The sequence below is a fragment of the Podarcis gaigeae genome (assembly GCF_964106915.1).
Source record: "Podarcis gaigeae genome assembly, chromosome: 3".
Classification (NCBI taxonomy): Eukaryota; Metazoa; Chordata; class Lepidosauria; order Squamata; family Lacertidae; genus Podarcis; species Podarcis gaigeae.
The window spans coordinates 37,057,334-37,073,857 of record NC_139680.1 but is presented as its reverse complement, the minus strand read 5'-3'; the positions used below and the strand labels follow the sequence as shown (position 1 = coordinate 37,073,857).

Genomic DNA, 16,524 nt, shown 5'->3' with positions numbered 1-16,524 from the left:
GTTGCCATTAATTTGATTTTAATTAATTTTATAATGAATGTTTTTAGAATGTTGAACTATTTTGACTGTTGTTAGCCGCCCTGAGCCCAGCTTCGGCTGGGGAGGGCGGGATATAAATAAAATTTATTATTATTATTAATATTATTATTATTATTCTCATTATGAGACTGATGTGAGATTCTAGTCTGGACTGCAGAATGTTAACACACACTACAGTTTCCCTAAATGCCACATTTAGTTCTTCTAGCCTGAGACATGTGGGACTAGGGCGATATATGAATTTAATAAATAATAATAATTATTATACAAGGAGCAACTTAGGCATAACTAGGAGCTTGCATGTGCCCAGTGGGATGGATCCAAAGCTCCCACCCTCCACTGGAAAACTTCTTCAGTCAAAATGAAACCTTTAGATCCAACCCAATTGCACCATTTTTCTTCTAGAGCACTAACCAGCATTTCATATCAAAGTCTCCTTAGCATTTTAAAGTCCCCCCACCCTTTATGGGTGGTTTTTAACTAATAAGACAGAATTTAAATATTCTTAAACAAATGTGTGGTTTTTCATGAAGGATGTTATGTCTTCCACAGGTACACTCCTTCTATGTGCGCACACACATTCCTTAAGGCCAGAAGCGGGGAATCTCAGGTTTGGGGGCCAAATCTCTCTGTTTGGCCCTTGGAACTTTCTGTAAGTCACACTCCTCACCAGTGCTGCACCATGCCATTCTCAACTGCTTTTGCTTGACTTGAACAATGTCAATGCCTCTTGCTTGCCTGCATGGAGGATAGAAGTGTGTGTTTGTGTGCGTATGTAGGTATCTCTGACTTTTGCTTGGCAGAAATTTAGCCTTCCGAACAAAGTTAAGAGCTATATCTGCTGTTCCACCAGTTGTGGCCTTTGGTCCCACCCAACACTGCCAACCAAGCCCCACAACATTGTTCATGAAGAACGTGGTCCTTCTGTATACTACTAACATGACATTGATTCATTTAAAAACAACACATGGCTTTTAAATATTTGTATAGATTTTGTAATAAATCTTAATATTTTCTAAAATATCATCCCATGTACATATAACCCATGAAGGAATTCTGTAGTTTACAGTTCAACATACAGCCATACAAATTCAGTTAATTAAGAAAACAATTAGTGCCACTCCATGTTTATACCTGACATACCTTTACATTAAAGTATATGGGCAAGTGATTTCACCCTCCAGCTAAAAAAAATATTCTTCAAAAAAATATACAATAAAGACATGATACTCCTGGGGTAGATCAGTTCCTATCATAACAAAATAAAATCATTTACCTAACCACATAGCTATAGAATTCATCTGGTGGTAGTTCCTTTGTGCAGAATCTTTTGATTATTATTATTTAAACAAAGAAGACACCATGGGCATCAACTGGGTTTGCATGAGTTGAGCTCCATGCAGAGGGATTGCCACTAAGGTCCAATACAGCCATCCTTTGTCCTTGTAAATTATGTTCACACATTGCATCATCCACTACCCAGAAAAATTGCTCTGTTTGCTTTCTATTGGTCAGGTAGTTTGCTTTCCATTTGCTCATTCAGGTCTGGCCAAGAATTTGGTCTGAACTCATTTAAACACCTGACCACTGCTAGATTGAGAGGGAGGACTGGGGGCGGAGGGAATAGAATACACAGTAGGCTCTCATTCTGGCTCAAGGCAACGCATACAGAATATTCTGTTAGACCCCATGACAATCCCTCTACTCAGGTCCCTGCAGAGCTTGTCTGAGGCCTGGTGCAGGAGTCCTGTTAGAATAAAGTTATAAACTCAAACAAAAAAACAGTCGGTTCCTGGTGGGGTTCCCTGGCCAGTTTAGCCCTCCGAAGCCTGGCTACACCCGCCTTATATGGGCCTTCCTCTACTCATATGAAGAGAGATATTACTCTAAAACACAACTATATTCACAGGCTGTTAAACCACTATAAATAATTCTAAAAATATGTTTCTTTTTGTGATTTAACTAATCAACAGCAGCTACCACAGCTTCTTGCTAATTAAGGTGTTTATAGGCATGATGATGTTCAATTATAAAGATGGTAGCAAAATACAAGCTTTCATCAAAGGCTATCTAAGAGATAGGGGGAGCGAGAATATGAGGCCCAATATATTTTTCTTCCAAAACAGAAACCAGGTATTAAATATTAGCTCTTAGAACTTAAATCTATGCTATTATGTTACTACACAACTGAATATATCACACTATGCAATCATTTTTGGTTTATTAACAAGAGGCTAACTAAACTACCAGTGAAATGAGCTCATTTCATCAGCACATCAAAGGCCAGACAGAACTGTACACAACCTTAATTTGATTAAAGTTAAGAGTCCTTTTACACAAGGTGTGGATGGCATCTTTAGGTTCTTTGATCCTGTTTAAACATGAATTATAATGAATTATTTACAAACAAAAAGCTATGATGTTTTATTATAACAAATCCTAATTGGTTAAGCCGCTTAATAAAACAACATACCTATATAGGCGTCTCCCTGGATTCGTAGATATTTTCTTCTGAGGAGGCGTTCATAAAGGACCTGCATGCTGGGCTTGGCTAGTTATAAGGATTGTACACACGACTAGTTACTACACTCCTTTTTCCATCTCTGTTTTATTATTATTATCCTTAAAGTTAGTAAGAAAGTTTTATCACTCACCTAGTAATTAGTGCAATTAGATAAGAAAAATTAAAGAAGAGACTTTAGGAAAGTTCTAGATAAGGAGTTCTGGATGATGTACATTATGAATTTATTGGATTCTTATCACCTGTTTGGGTTTTCGTTTGTTAAATCATGATTGCCCAAATGCTAACAATTTCTGTTATGTGTGAGGCATATTTTATTTAAAAAGTCAATTTTGAAATAAAAATGTACATCAAATAAGTAAATGGAAGGCAAAAGGAAAGACAGAGAATATAAGGCAAGTCAAAAGAAAAGAAAAGCAAGGTTTTTTCCTGAAATTTAAATAGGTTTTCAGAATTTCAGGATTATTTTCCCCAAGAATCCCATTTGAATCTCGTTATTTTGAAAGCTATTTTTTCCAAGAGAAGATTCTATATAGCTTATAACTAATAAATGCAATAGTTAGATCATCTTGCAAAAGTCATTCATAAGATTATTTTTAGTGACTACAAAGCTGTGCAGTTGCATGTGAGTATGCCCCAATGACTTCATTCAGACTTACACAGATGCAACATTACTGGATGCAATTTCATAGTTTTAAAAACATATTAGCTTAGAATCATATTAGTAGTATTAGCACATGTAACTAAGGCATTAAACACTTTTGTAAAATACATAGGCCAAATTAAAATATTCAATAACAAAAATTTCAGAAATTCACAAATAGAATTTTAACAGAAACTGTCAGCAATAGAAGCATACATTGAAAGCTACTCCCTTTCTACTTTGAAGTTCCCTTTTTCAAAACAGTTGAGTAATTTGCTAATGCAACATGTGGGCTTGATTAAATTCTTACAGAGAAGCATTGTTTGAATAGTTTTTTTGTATATCTGCTGTTGGTGAAACACACTTTTTAGTCTAAGATAGACTAAATTCTAATATAGACACAATTCACAAGCACAATCAGGGCATGTAAACCACTACTGTGCAAGAGGTGCAGAAACCTGGCTTACTATTCAGCAGGCAAGAGACCAATATGGTAGCACATGAATAACAGGGGTCATTACCCCACAGAAAGTAACATCCTGGTTTGCATACTAAACACTACATTTTGAGATGTACAGCAGTGCTAGAGCAGCTGGACTGAAATTAGGCCAGTCTGCATAGTTTGCACAGGTGTAAACAGGGACGGTGTATTAAAAGAATAGTGGGGAATATAATAACCAATAAAATCTTGTAATTTCTTTTGTCACCCCTCGAGTCAAAGTCTTTTTAAATTTTGCATTATTATTTTAATCAAATCCTTGGGTGAAGCTGTATTTTCAATCAAGTGATAAGGCTTAGAAGCATCTCTATGTCCTTTTGATGATGGAATTAAACTCCCATGGACTATAATATGCAACATAACTTTGTAGGTTTCAGCGTATTGATAAAGAATGACTAAACTTTTGATTATTTTAATTAAAGCCAAAGGTATTTGAGCTCATACTGGATGTGTGTGTGAGATATAGCAACAATTATTTTGAGTTGTTGAAGAACCAGGAGAACCCAATATAAAGCCATCACTTCTCTGCATGTAAGTAATATTATAAGCACACCTATGGGTTTCTCTTTTTTCAAACTGAACCACAAGACACTTTTTCATCCTCTCAAAGTTTAAAGTGGTGCCTATTTGTCTTGTTTGGTAAGGGTAGGCGGTGGCTAAAAGCAGAGAAAGGGGAAGGAATTCTTGTGCAATACAATAATGTTTTATAGGCAAAGTTTAGCTGTTAACTTTGGAGCAATGTTCTTCTTGGCTTACCTCAAGTCCTCTCAAAACCCATTTTCAAAATGATAGTTGTACAAGCTATTGTGTTAAGAAACTGCAAAAATAAATTGGGTTTCTCATATGTCGTCTCTATTCCAGTGCTACCCAAAATGCGGGTCCACAGACCTGTTTGGCCATTGGTCCCAGTAACTCCATCACAGCCTTGGTTGAGTGGGATGCATTAGGTACCAAATATGGTACCAGCCCCTGACACTTGCAGGAGGAGGGGGGGGGAGATGCCAGTCCACCATATCAGATAGCTTGAAAAACACTGGTCTAGTCAATAAATACTGTAGCGGGGAGTATTTAGACTTAAACCAATGTATCAAAAAACCACATAGTTCTTTTTAAATTTATGAATCTTTGGCAGAGCCCTGAGTAAGGACTTCCACTTGCTCAACAGGGCTTACACCCCTCTCTTCCTCCTGAATCCACCAACAGTGGTTAGGGTGGGGGACTTGGGAGAACCTTCAGAACAGCATGTGGTGGGAAGAGAGGGGGCATTCTTCCATCTGGCAAGCTACAACGCTTGCACAGACAGAACATTCATCATAGCCCAATGCTGAATTCCACTTTTAGTTTGTATTAAAGCCTTAACTTCCCCCACTCATAATTTTTGATAAATGTGTACAGAACAGCCAGCATGTTTTTTCTTTTTTGTCTTGTAATTCTTAACTAAAGATTCACCCTTGTGGTCTCAACCCAGTATCGACAGCACAGTGCTTTATAAGTGAGCATAGCTAATATTAATTATAGATAATGGTTGTGTTTACACATAACGCTAAGCCATGGTTTGTTTTAATCATGATTTTTTTCAGAAAATCATGACCCATTTCAAGAGATAAGGCAACAAACAATGAATTGATTCTCCAAAACGTAAGTTTGTTTTTCAGCTGCTTTTGCCTTGTGCTTCTGCAGCCTGACAAGCATCTAGAGTGGAATATCAAAATAAACCATGGTTAAGAAAGGCTGCTGCATTTTTACATCACTCCAAACCATAGTTAAAACAAACCACAGTTTGCAAACCAACAAGAAACAATGACTTTCCATAACAGTTTGTTCCTAGAAAACAATGGTTAGTCTGCAGGGCAAATTTCAGATGTTCAGACAAACCACGGCTTAGTGTTATGTGCAAACCAGACCACTAAGTACAGCTATAGTTCTACCATTCAACACAACTGTTTTAACCTTTTATTATAGCACATTGCACTTTAGGTAATTTGTTCTTAAAGGTAAAAGAAACAGGGCAAATCTTAAGTCAAGAAGAACAAAATAAAAGACAACCTGTGCAATATATTAAATCTGAGGGCAGAAAACAGAGTTCATGTTTATACTATCTGTTGAACTAATACCAGATATGCTGCAGACATCTAGTACTATAAAAAGTGCTTGCTGATACATATAGAAGCAAATAAAATATTTATTTCACATACCTGCATCTAGTTTCAGACAAGAAGGCAGCTCTTTTGATAAAGTGGTGAAATAGCTATGTAATCCTTTGAATGCAATCAGCAAACTGGCACAAAGTGTACGGTGGAGATTGTAAGCATGATTCAAGAAAGTCTCTGCTATTATAAAACTGCAGCCCTAAAAATAGATTTGTAAAGTTATCAATTCAGCACTAACAGTTACAGCAAAATTACATTTAAAGATTAAGGACAGGTCACAAAAAGGTGTGTCTAAACACAGCACTTAGCTCCCACTTCTGGTGGTAGCCCTCCATGCCTGTCTACAAGAAGCTTCCCTAAGATTGGGGCATTTTCACCTGCAGAGCAGCAGCTATGAGGAACTGTTATTGGACAAAGAATAAGAAAACTAATGACATTTCCATGCACATACAGGACATTCAGGGCTGAAGGCTGCAATCCTATACTATGCTACTTTTTCAATAGGACTGTTGAGTAAATACTTAAAGGAAAAACCTCAGTGTATTTAAGAAAACAATACTGTGGCACTGCAAAACCGTCTCTATTATGCAGTATCACTGAAAAGTAGTCAACACTTCAAGAAATGTTCTAAAATGCCCAATTCTTGACTAACACATTTTGTGCAACTGCACTGAGATACAAACACTTTGTGTGTTAAAAATAATGTTGTTAAATATTTCTCATTTCTTTCAGCAATTAAAAAAATAAATAAAAACAACAATTACAATCTTACATCAGCTGATAATTGTTTGGTGTAATTGCTGCCAAAAACAACACTTTCAAGAGAAGGAATCACAGAATCCCTGTTCTGTGCGGGTGCATTTCTGTTTAGCCAAGTATTTTTGACAGGACGAGGAAAGCTATAAAAAAAAGGGAAGAAAGAAAGAAAAAGAAATGTGTGAGAGGGACGGAGGAGAAAACAAAATTCAGAACAGAAATGCAAATTAGAGACACACGGGCAAAGAATACACAGCATCATTTTAAACCATAACCCAACATATTCTTTTAGGTGTCTGCTGCAACTGGAGGTACATGCCAGTGTACCTCCTAGAATCTAGAAGGCGGATTCTGATAAGAAATGTAGAAAGTTTGCAAGCATAATTTGGCAGGTGAACGAACGGAAAACACTGGCTGGAATCTAAAAACCTATGTAAGTGATATCGGTTACCGATGATCACTTGGGGTTACAGCAGCACCCATACCACAAGGTAAACCATTTTTGAAATTAATGTGGCTTTCAAAAGCAGTTTTTGATATGGTAAGGGGTGTATGTGTATATAAGCAGTGGGTCTGCAACTTATGCTCACTTTACATACATGAGTGTAACTGCTTATGGGGGCAGGAATAAATAAACATTGGGGAAAACCACTGTTCTCTACTCTCCATTTATTTATTTCCCCATAACCCATGCATCCAGCTGGTTTCCCTTGTTTATTGGGCTCTGGGAAGGTCCTGGGATGCTCCCAGAACCCTCACACTTTCTTTCCAAAGCCCAGTAAGCAAGACAGCGTCTTCCTAGAGCCCTTGTGAAACCTTTCCAGAGCCTGGTAAGCAGCCATCTGCTGTGGGGAGAGGGGCTGTTGGAAGACATTTAAGGAAAAAAATCACACTCAAATATATATGTCTAATTTTAGATTTAGTTAAAAAAATGCATCACATGTGAGAAGATGCACAGTCTTATTTACATATACTATCTAAAATTTACAACTTCTAAATAAAGCACTGTGCATAAAGAATCTCGTATAGTGTCATCCAGGACTTGCAGAGAAATAAAGTATCACTTATCCTTCCTTTTGCTTGTAGATCAAACAGTTCCAACCATTTCTGGTTGCATTTTGTTAAGACAAAAACAAGAACTTAAACAATTTCAAGATAATTGGAAGATAACCAGAACTGCAGTAAGGGTACAACAGTGCACTCCAATTATACCATATATGCTAAGTTAAATTAACATAATGGGCTAGAGTAGCAATAAGGAAGCACAGCTATGGACATTAGGTTCCCACACAGTCAGTGAAAGAAACTTTTACCCCCAGCTTAGGATCTGAAGGGAAAGTTGTGCAGTGAGAATGTGCAAGCTGTAGCAGCAAATACAGCCCAATCAACGTCTCTGCACCATCTCCCTGTTTGTCCATTACACTCATACATTACTAGTCTAACCCAGGAATAGTCACACATTTTGTTGCCTGTGTCGGATTGTGACTTTAAAAGGTAAAGGTAAAGGTACCCCTGCCCGTACGGGCCAGTCTTGACAGACTCTGGGGTTGTGCGCCCATCTCACTTAAGAGGCCAGGGGCCAGCGCTGTCCGGAGACACTTCCGGGTCACGTGGCCAGCGTGACATCGCTACTCTGGCGAGCCAGAGCTGCACATGGAAACGCCGTTTACCTTCCCGCTAGTAAGCGGTCCCTATTTATCTACTTGCACCCGGGGGTGCTTTCGAACTGCTAGGTTGGCAGGCGCTGGGACCGAGCAACGGGAGCGCACCCCGCCGCGGGGATTCGAACCGCCGACCTTTCGATCGGCAAGCCCTAGGCGCTGAGGCTTTTACCCACAGCGCCACCCGCGTCCCGATTGTGACTTTGGTAGACTCCAAATCCACACTCCTTCTACTGCAAGACCTTTCATGTGATGCTCGATCAACACATTCAGTGTAAGAGAAGTGCACTGTATATGTGAAGAATGATCAGGGAAGAATACCATCACTATTATTTGTTTCCCTTCCACCACCTTTAGCAAGCAGAACATTTTAACTGAGTTAGGACGACTTCCAAAGAAGCCATAAAATCAGAGGAAGACATTATTGCCACCATAACAGAAGAACCTCAACAGATGGACAGACCTTTGCCAAGAATAGAAATGGCAATAGACAGCAAAAGCACTAACACCGTCCAGGAAAGGCAACTCATTGTCTCCATTTGCCACTAACCATAGCCAACAGCTAATCCTTCTAGCTTCCAATTCTGGATAAGAAGATTCTTCTCCTTCCAGCAATCCACCATGCCTTTCTCCTACTAATCTGTGGCACAAATGGCTGTGTTACAAAAGGAAACACACAAACTGTATTCTAAAAGGGCAGGGGGAAATCCTTTGTGAAGAGTTAAAGCAGCCTTCTCTGAGCTGTCACCCTCCAATCATTTTGGACAACGCCCATTAGCCACAGCCAGTGCTGTACTGGATGAGACTGATAAAGAGTTAATAGTCCAAAACATCTGGGGAGGGTGTCAGGTTGCTGAAGGCCTCTTTCACTGCTGGTGTTTTATTACGCTAAACATGAAGCCTCTCTTCTCCCCTCTCCTTGGGAGTCCTCTGGGCAGCTGTAGCTCCGCCCCCAAAGAGAGGTTCTTCCTCACACTGCCGCACAGGGGCCTGGGAAGCAACTCCTGGCGAGCCCAGAGATACCATTCGCCTGGGGAGCTTGTAGCCAGGGCTGCTGCAACAAACCTTTGGGAGGCAGAAACGTGAGAGGGCATCAGAGAAGGGAGGGAAGGAAAGAAAGAGAGGCAGAGGCCAGTTCATCCAGTTCTGGGGCTTTTTACATGCTGCTACCAGTAAAGATCCCACTAGTGGCATTTCCACCTACTCTCAGGTTTGGTGGGAGGCAGTATGGCTGGGCAAAGAGATGTCTCCATTCAATCCAACATCACCCCACAGACTGGCAGAAAGATGGCTAAGGACTCTGCCCCTAACAGAATTTCCCAGAGAAAGAGATAAACCAGAACACTGCCACAATTCCTGTACTAAAAGCACTAAAAGCAAGATTATCATAGCCTAGGCCACCAAAGTAAACAAGCCAATCTAAATTCCATTAAAATAATCATGAACTGCACCACTTCATTACTTGATTAAAACTAGGGCAGAGGTTTTTCTAGCAGTTATGGTTGTGCGGTTTATCATTCAGTAGCTCCTGGGCTTTCCATCTCCTTTCTATTCCAACAAAAAACTGAATCAGAAATTTCAATTAAATTGAACTGATATTTATAATACTCAGGGTTTACATAGAACTAGTCACTGGTATGTATAATACACATTTCAAATAATCACCACTCCAACTAAATTACTATCACTTTAATGACCAAACCAACAAGCAATTAATTATTTCATTTTATTAATGATTAATTTAAACAAGTATAAAATCAATATTAAATTACCTTATTAATGGTTGGTGAAGCGCTACTAAAGAGGCATGGACTATAACAGAGATGACAGAAAGGTGAAAGTAATCAAACATAACATTGACATAGTGATGAAGGCCTCGGTTTAAGGTAAAGTGCAACTTTAGTGTTCTGCTGCTAATTAGCTGCAATGTGCTCAGGTCATCTGGCCTAAAAGAAAAAGAGTATAATCATAACCAACATTTTGAAAGTAATTTAATACTACAAAAATGCAAATCAATCCTTCAAATCTCCTGTACCATAGTTACTATAAAACAAATCCATCAAGATCTAACTTTTTTTTTTATATGCAGAACCTGCAATGAAATATTGGTGCTCTGTCCAGTGAAATAACTGAAGTCTCCCTTATGCATCTCAATATTTTTGTATACAGAGGATTTTGCACATAACTACCCATGATGAAATCACAATGAAGTCAATATAATCTACATATGTGTAACTGCACAAATTTGACTATCATTTTTAATATAAATATCTGATGGAAAAAATCTGTTAAGATGGAAACAAAATATAATATATAATAAATAAAGTAGAGGCATCTATCTCTGGAAAACCTCTCAAAGAATTAGTCCCCCACCCACGCACAACTTATAGAAAGTGCATGCCTAATTCAAGGGCTGTTTTGCTTGCAGGAATTTCAGTACATCCATGGACTTCACAATCCCAGTTTCCCATTACTTTAACATTAGGGGGAACGCTACATGAAAATGTGGTTCAGTTTCCACCAACACTGAAACAAAGAATTCCTTGATGCACAAAGAACTTTGAGCAAAAACCATTTCTCTAAAAGTAGGAATAGCAAGAATATGAATGTTTAGTTTTAAACTTACGAATAATCTGTATCTGTAAAGTGTAGATCTAAAGAGAGCAGGAAATTCATTTCATTCAGAGACTCTTCAATCTAGACAGGCATTTCAGAAGAATAATTATATATTATTATTGTTATTAATACAAACTATAGTTTTACTATACAATCCTATCCAGACTTATTAACTTTTTTTTTTTTTTTAATTATATCCTACCCATCTTGCTGGGTTTCCCCAGCCACTCTGGGCGGCTTACAACATATATAAAAACACAACAAAGCATCAAACATTAAAAAACCAAATATCCTATACGAGCAACAAACAATCCAATAAATCAATAGAAACCGATAACAACAATAGCAATAATAAACGGTTTACTGTTATAACCAAATTAAAATAACCACCAACCCTAACTAAACATTTGACCAACATCATCCCGACAAAAACAGAAGAGAGGAACCAAAATTAGAACCATTTAAAATATTTTAAAACATTTTAGCTAGTTGCCCCAACACAAGAGTTGTTCTAGCAATGTCCCTCCGGCATCCCAGGAGCCTCTTTTAGGAAGGACACAAAGTGGCTTCAAATCAGTGTGAAGGTAACTACAAATATACATGCATGAATATAGGGGCATAATCAAAAAATGAAATGAAATCAACAGCGACAATGTAAATAAAAAAAAATGTACTGTGTATTTTGGGTCTATGGACTGCAATAAAGTTGTGTGTGTAAACAAACAAACAAACAAACAAACAAACACAGTGCCATGCATTCCAAATTCACTAAAATTTACTAAAAAGTATTAAGATACCACCCTTAATTTCTCATCAATTCCAGAGTGGTGCATAATAAGTTGAACTATAGTAATAAAAGATCTTACAAAAGAACAGCAGATAGAACAGTTAACTGCAATTATTATTATTAGTGAACACTAATCAAGTTTTAAAACACCTGAATGACTAAGAGAATCCTAGATCTTGTCCTGGATACTGATCATATAGAATGGTCCTATTTTAATGCTATGCTCCCATGTCTGCAAGGCAGAGAGGGAATTACTGCTAAATCTTCTTGTATTGGTTGAGGGTAAAACCACATTGGAATAGGGAATTCATGTTGTCATAACCTTTTGAATGGCAACAAGAATCTGCAGTGGACCAACCATGATAAAGGGAAGAACTGGGCATATTGAGGGCATACTGAAAGAAAAGTGGAAGTTAGTCAGAATTCTGACCTGACTCAGGGTCAATCCAACCTTCAACAATGGCATAGCGTGCTAAAAGTGCTAAGTTAATGCACTACCAACTGAAATCAATGAAGAGCTCTACATGCTTCCAACTCAATGGGGCTATAGGAGACTGTACTGTCATCTATTCCTGGGAGTTTTCTTGTGTCTTGTTGAAGGAGTGTGTTTGTAATGGGCAGGAGAATGTCATGGCATTATTCTGCTGCTGCATGTTTACTGGCTGCCTTCCTTGAATGGGCAATATTGGTGTGCAATGCTGTAACACCCAGGGATGCTGCGGGAGTATGTCTACATTTACTGTTGTTGTTCCTAGTGCACACAGGATTGATTGTGTGATAATTCATCAAGCTATTTTAACAGTTAAATATATGCTATTACCTTTCTTTCATCCAACAGCATTTTAATTTTGAAGATCATAACATCATCCACAGACACTTCCTCATTTTTATAAAGAATTTGAAAGGTTTTACTGCAGACTACATTGTCATGGACTGAAGCTGGAAAGGCAAGATCAGCACCTAAAGAATATGGATAAGAGGCAATCAAGGCTCAAAATATCCTGATTCTACGTCTACTTACAGAATGACAATTGTTTTGGCTTCATTTTAAGAAATGGTTATTTGTAATAATTAGTTTTGTCATTCATATAGTGTATTCTAAAAAGACTGTCCATTCAAACACTTGAAAGCTGGTTTGACAGCAAGTAAGGAAGGGCATTCATAGTTTCTTTAATAGATAACAGTAACATTTACAAACCAGTTCCCAGCGCCAGTGTAAATTTACAGGCAAGGTATAAAAGCAGTGATGGAAGTAATGAATAAGCTGCAGGTTAATGAAAAGTAAATCTAAGAGAACCTAGAACACAGTATAAAACTACTTTTACACTTCAACTTTTTTTTTTTTTTGCCTTTTCAAACGATCCACTAAATTGTCAATAACCACTTAATTATTTTGTTAAATACAGCACTGTTAGCATTTCCAGTTTGAGAAAGAAGGCTCTTAAGATTTCTCGAAGGGTAATGTTTTTTATCAAGACCCAAGTATTCATTTTAAGCAGCCCTCCAACAGGCAAACAATATATGCACAAATGGCCCTAAAGTTCACAACCACTGTCAGAAGTATTCATGTGACGCAAACTGGTAATTTTTGCTTATCTGATGGACAGCCCTTTGGGAAAGGGAGAGGATGTGGTCCTGCAAATTCATCTTTTCTCCTGCAGACAGCTCTCCACCACCAAGCATATTCTAGAGCAGATGGGAGCCACAGAGGTAAGGTGAAATAAGCAAAAATTGTATTCTTCCTGGGTTAACCTAGCGTTTGCTGGAACAAAGAGTCTTCCATCATGGGAAGGACACAACTAGATTACATTTCTCCAAGATCTTTAAAACCAAGTGTTTTCACCTACCAAGTAATCAAAAAGTATATGATTAATTAACTAACACATCTTTAATCACTTTGGAGTTCTCCTTTATTAAATAGTAATTAATTATTCACTCAAATAGTAATGAAAAGATGTTTACTTACTGGTTGCACGTAACAGGCTTGCTTCAATTTTGTGTGGAATTCTTGGAGGAATCTTCATTGATACACGAATCTGGTAAAAGCTACAGTAAACAAAATTATTTTCAAACTAATACTGTTTTAACATAACCTGATATGTATATATTTTAAATATTTCTACCCTATTTCCCCATCAAGCGTGGTCTTCAAAGAGGGCCATAAAAAACACTTAATGAAATCAGTTACAAAAGCATTTTATACACTACTGTTAATCGTAATTAAAATAATTCAATACCAATTAGCCAGAGGAGAAAGAGAAGCATAAGGTCAAAGTAAAAACCAGTTAAACATATTACCATAACTCCACTAGCTAGGTTTGCATTTCTTAATTACAGTAGGCTTCTCATACAGCTTACATTCCTACCCAGATGTGCAGAGAAGCCACTGATCCAATTTGAGGCCAGGATTTTTTCTGAAAATCTCTATGTTGAGATCGCACACAAGGACTTCTGATTTCTGTCACACTTCATTATCTCATTGAGAACTAATTTTTGTTTTTGTTTTTATTGGTTCCATTATAAATAGGAACAAGTATTGTATATGCTATGTTATGATATTCTATGATATTATATCATATGTTATCATATGACAACATATGCTATTCTATGATGTTATTCTATGCTATTACCACAAAATTTTCATAAAATGTTTATTACTACTTATTACAATAAATCAAGCTGAAGTATTTGATCAATGATGTTACTGATCAGATTTCCAATCTATTTTGCTTACTTAATGGGTTCTTTAGTATGCAGCCAAACAAATGTTTTTCTTATTACAACTTAATTAAGCGGGTTTGCATGTGAGCATCTGAAGTTAGGTTGTGAAAATGCTTCATTTAATTTTCAGTTTTTCTTTCACTACAAATCCCTAGCTCTGGAAAAAAACTTAAATCTCACATGATCAACATAATCCACATTTTACTACATGAGCAATACAAAAACAGGTGGCTTCAGACACAATGAAGATTCTACTTTATGATGGAAAATAGTTTCCAATAACAAACATTTACTTGCTAATCCAAATATGTTAATCTCACCAGGGTCAACTCAGGCAAAGTATGCCAACAGGTTAAAATTCAATTCTTGACCTTCAAAATTCAAATCCTGACCTCTGAAATAATAGCCTAACTACAAGTCATAAAGTATCTTAAACTATGCTTCAATATTTTAAGAGAACAGCTTTAGATAGGGATGCGGATTTTAACATCAATATAATTGATTAATTAAAATAATTGTTAAATCAACTGATGCTTTAGTCCCATAATAAGACTGATTTAACTGAAGTACTTAAATGAATACAGACTACACTGGAGGCACACATATTCCAGCTCCCTAATACTTCGGTCAAAATTAAAGTTTAAAAAAGACCCTCCTGGTTTCTGCCCAAAAGATAGCAGGTATTTTGATTTCAGGCTAAAGATATTAAGTTTCCTCCTAGCAAGATAAAAAAATCAGCAACTAGGACAATTCATGTTCAACTGAGGCCCACTGTGAAGAACACTTTTCAAATCATCATACAGATGGGATTTAAGGCCTCCTACATCTGAAGTCATTCTGCTTTTTTTTAAAAAAAAAATCTGCTGTAACAGGAAATATTCAAGACTTGTAAGACATTAGAAGCGTCCTTTCCTCAAACAATAAATGGTAGATTTGTTTAAGAAATGAGTTCTTCCAGATCAGACACAATATGCCCTTCCTTTCATAGTCCCATAAAGTATCTAAACACTTAAATTCACAAAGTGGGGTTCAGAGGCAGTTTGAAAGAAAACAGGGGACTATGTGTTCTCAGCAGAAGGCTTACAGCAGGATTAGCCTATGTCACACCTTCCACATGTGGACTACAACTCCCATCAGCACCTGCCAGCAGTGCTTTTTCTTTCTTTCTAGAAAAATAGGTGTCGGTACTCACTGTGAAGCTGTTACAGCAGGCACAGGCAAACTTGGCCCTCCAGGTGTTTCAGGACTACAACTCCCATCATTCCTAGCTAACAGGACCAGTGGTCAGGGTTGGTGGGAATGGTAGTCTCAAGACATCTGGAGGACCGAGTTTGCCTATGCCTGTTGTTACAGTATGTGCCACACTTTTTAACAACAAAAAGAGGTGTTGGTAGTGAGTTCCCTTGAGTACCCTCTGAAAAAAAGGCTGACGACTTGTAACCTACAACATCTGGAGTATACCACATCAGTTTCCCCTGACTTGACCAAGCAACAAGCAGAATATTGTATAGTATATCCCCCAATGAAGGGTATAGCTGTTGTTTTTGAAATGCTGAAGTCAACTGCCTCTAAAACCACATTTTGCATATTTGCTGTCAGTTTGGGTAAGTAGGCCACCCCCTGGCCTAACCTAATCATCTTTACTAGGTAAATTAATGTGTTGTATTTCCAACCCTCAATTAAAATAATTTACTTGTTATACCACCCTCAATTACTATGCATGCAATGCAAAACTTTGCAGAACTTATCAACGCAATATTGAATTTGCACTCAGCTGGAAATTTTTCAGCTCAAATTATACTACCTTCTAGAGGTAGCATTTCATTTGCTCTTACTAGTTCCAGATAGCTCTCTTAGTACTACTATATCAACATTCCATATGGTGGCTTGCAGGAATAGCCAGAGGATATCTCTCAGCTGTCTGAAGCAGCAAAGAAACTGCCAAGGCAGCTGAGGACACCAGTTGGCAAATACCAAAAACAAGGCAGATATAGAATGTTCTGCTCTTTCATAATAGATGGGCAAATGTCAGTGCTTTTCAGAACTGAAACATCTAACAAACATTTTATATTCAGAACATGACGTGCATAGTTTGTATGCAATTAATTCAAGGAAATAAATTAACAAGACA

The 16,524-nt window shown here is 37.5% G+C and overlaps 1 protein-coding gene across 6 annotated transcripts in view; it reads right to left on the bottom strand.

The window, feature by feature from the left end:
- Positions 1-16,524, bottom strand: part of FAM135A (family with sequence similarity 135 member A) — a 52,302-nt gene that overhangs the window by 24,274 nt on the left and 11,504 nt on the right. For 3 of the 6 annotated variants that reach the window (XR_014561899.1, XM_083729904.1, XM_083729903.1), the window contains exons 4-10: positions 13,639-13,718; positions 12,493-12,632; positions 10,896-10,966; positions 10,042-10,215; positions 6,625-6,751; positions 5,898-6,051; positions 2,513-2,590 (exon numbers count right to left, since the gene is read on the bottom strand). Coding sequence is in view for 5 of the 6 variants with exons in the window: in XM_083729904.1 (XP_083586030.1) it covers positions 2,513-2,590; positions 5,898-6,051; positions 6,625-6,751; positions 10,042-10,215; positions 10,896-10,966; positions 12,493-12,632; positions 13,639-13,718 (824 nt within the window). In the remaining variant the exon portion in view is untranslated. Of the gene's footprint in view, positions 1-2,512; positions 2,591-5,897; positions 6,052-6,624; positions 6,752-8,819; positions 8,926-10,041; positions 10,216-10,895; positions 10,967-12,492; positions 12,633-13,638; positions 13,719-16,524 lie in introns of those variants that run through there. The other 3 variants (XM_083729906.1, XM_083729905.1, XM_083729907.1) reach the window with 2 other exon arrangements.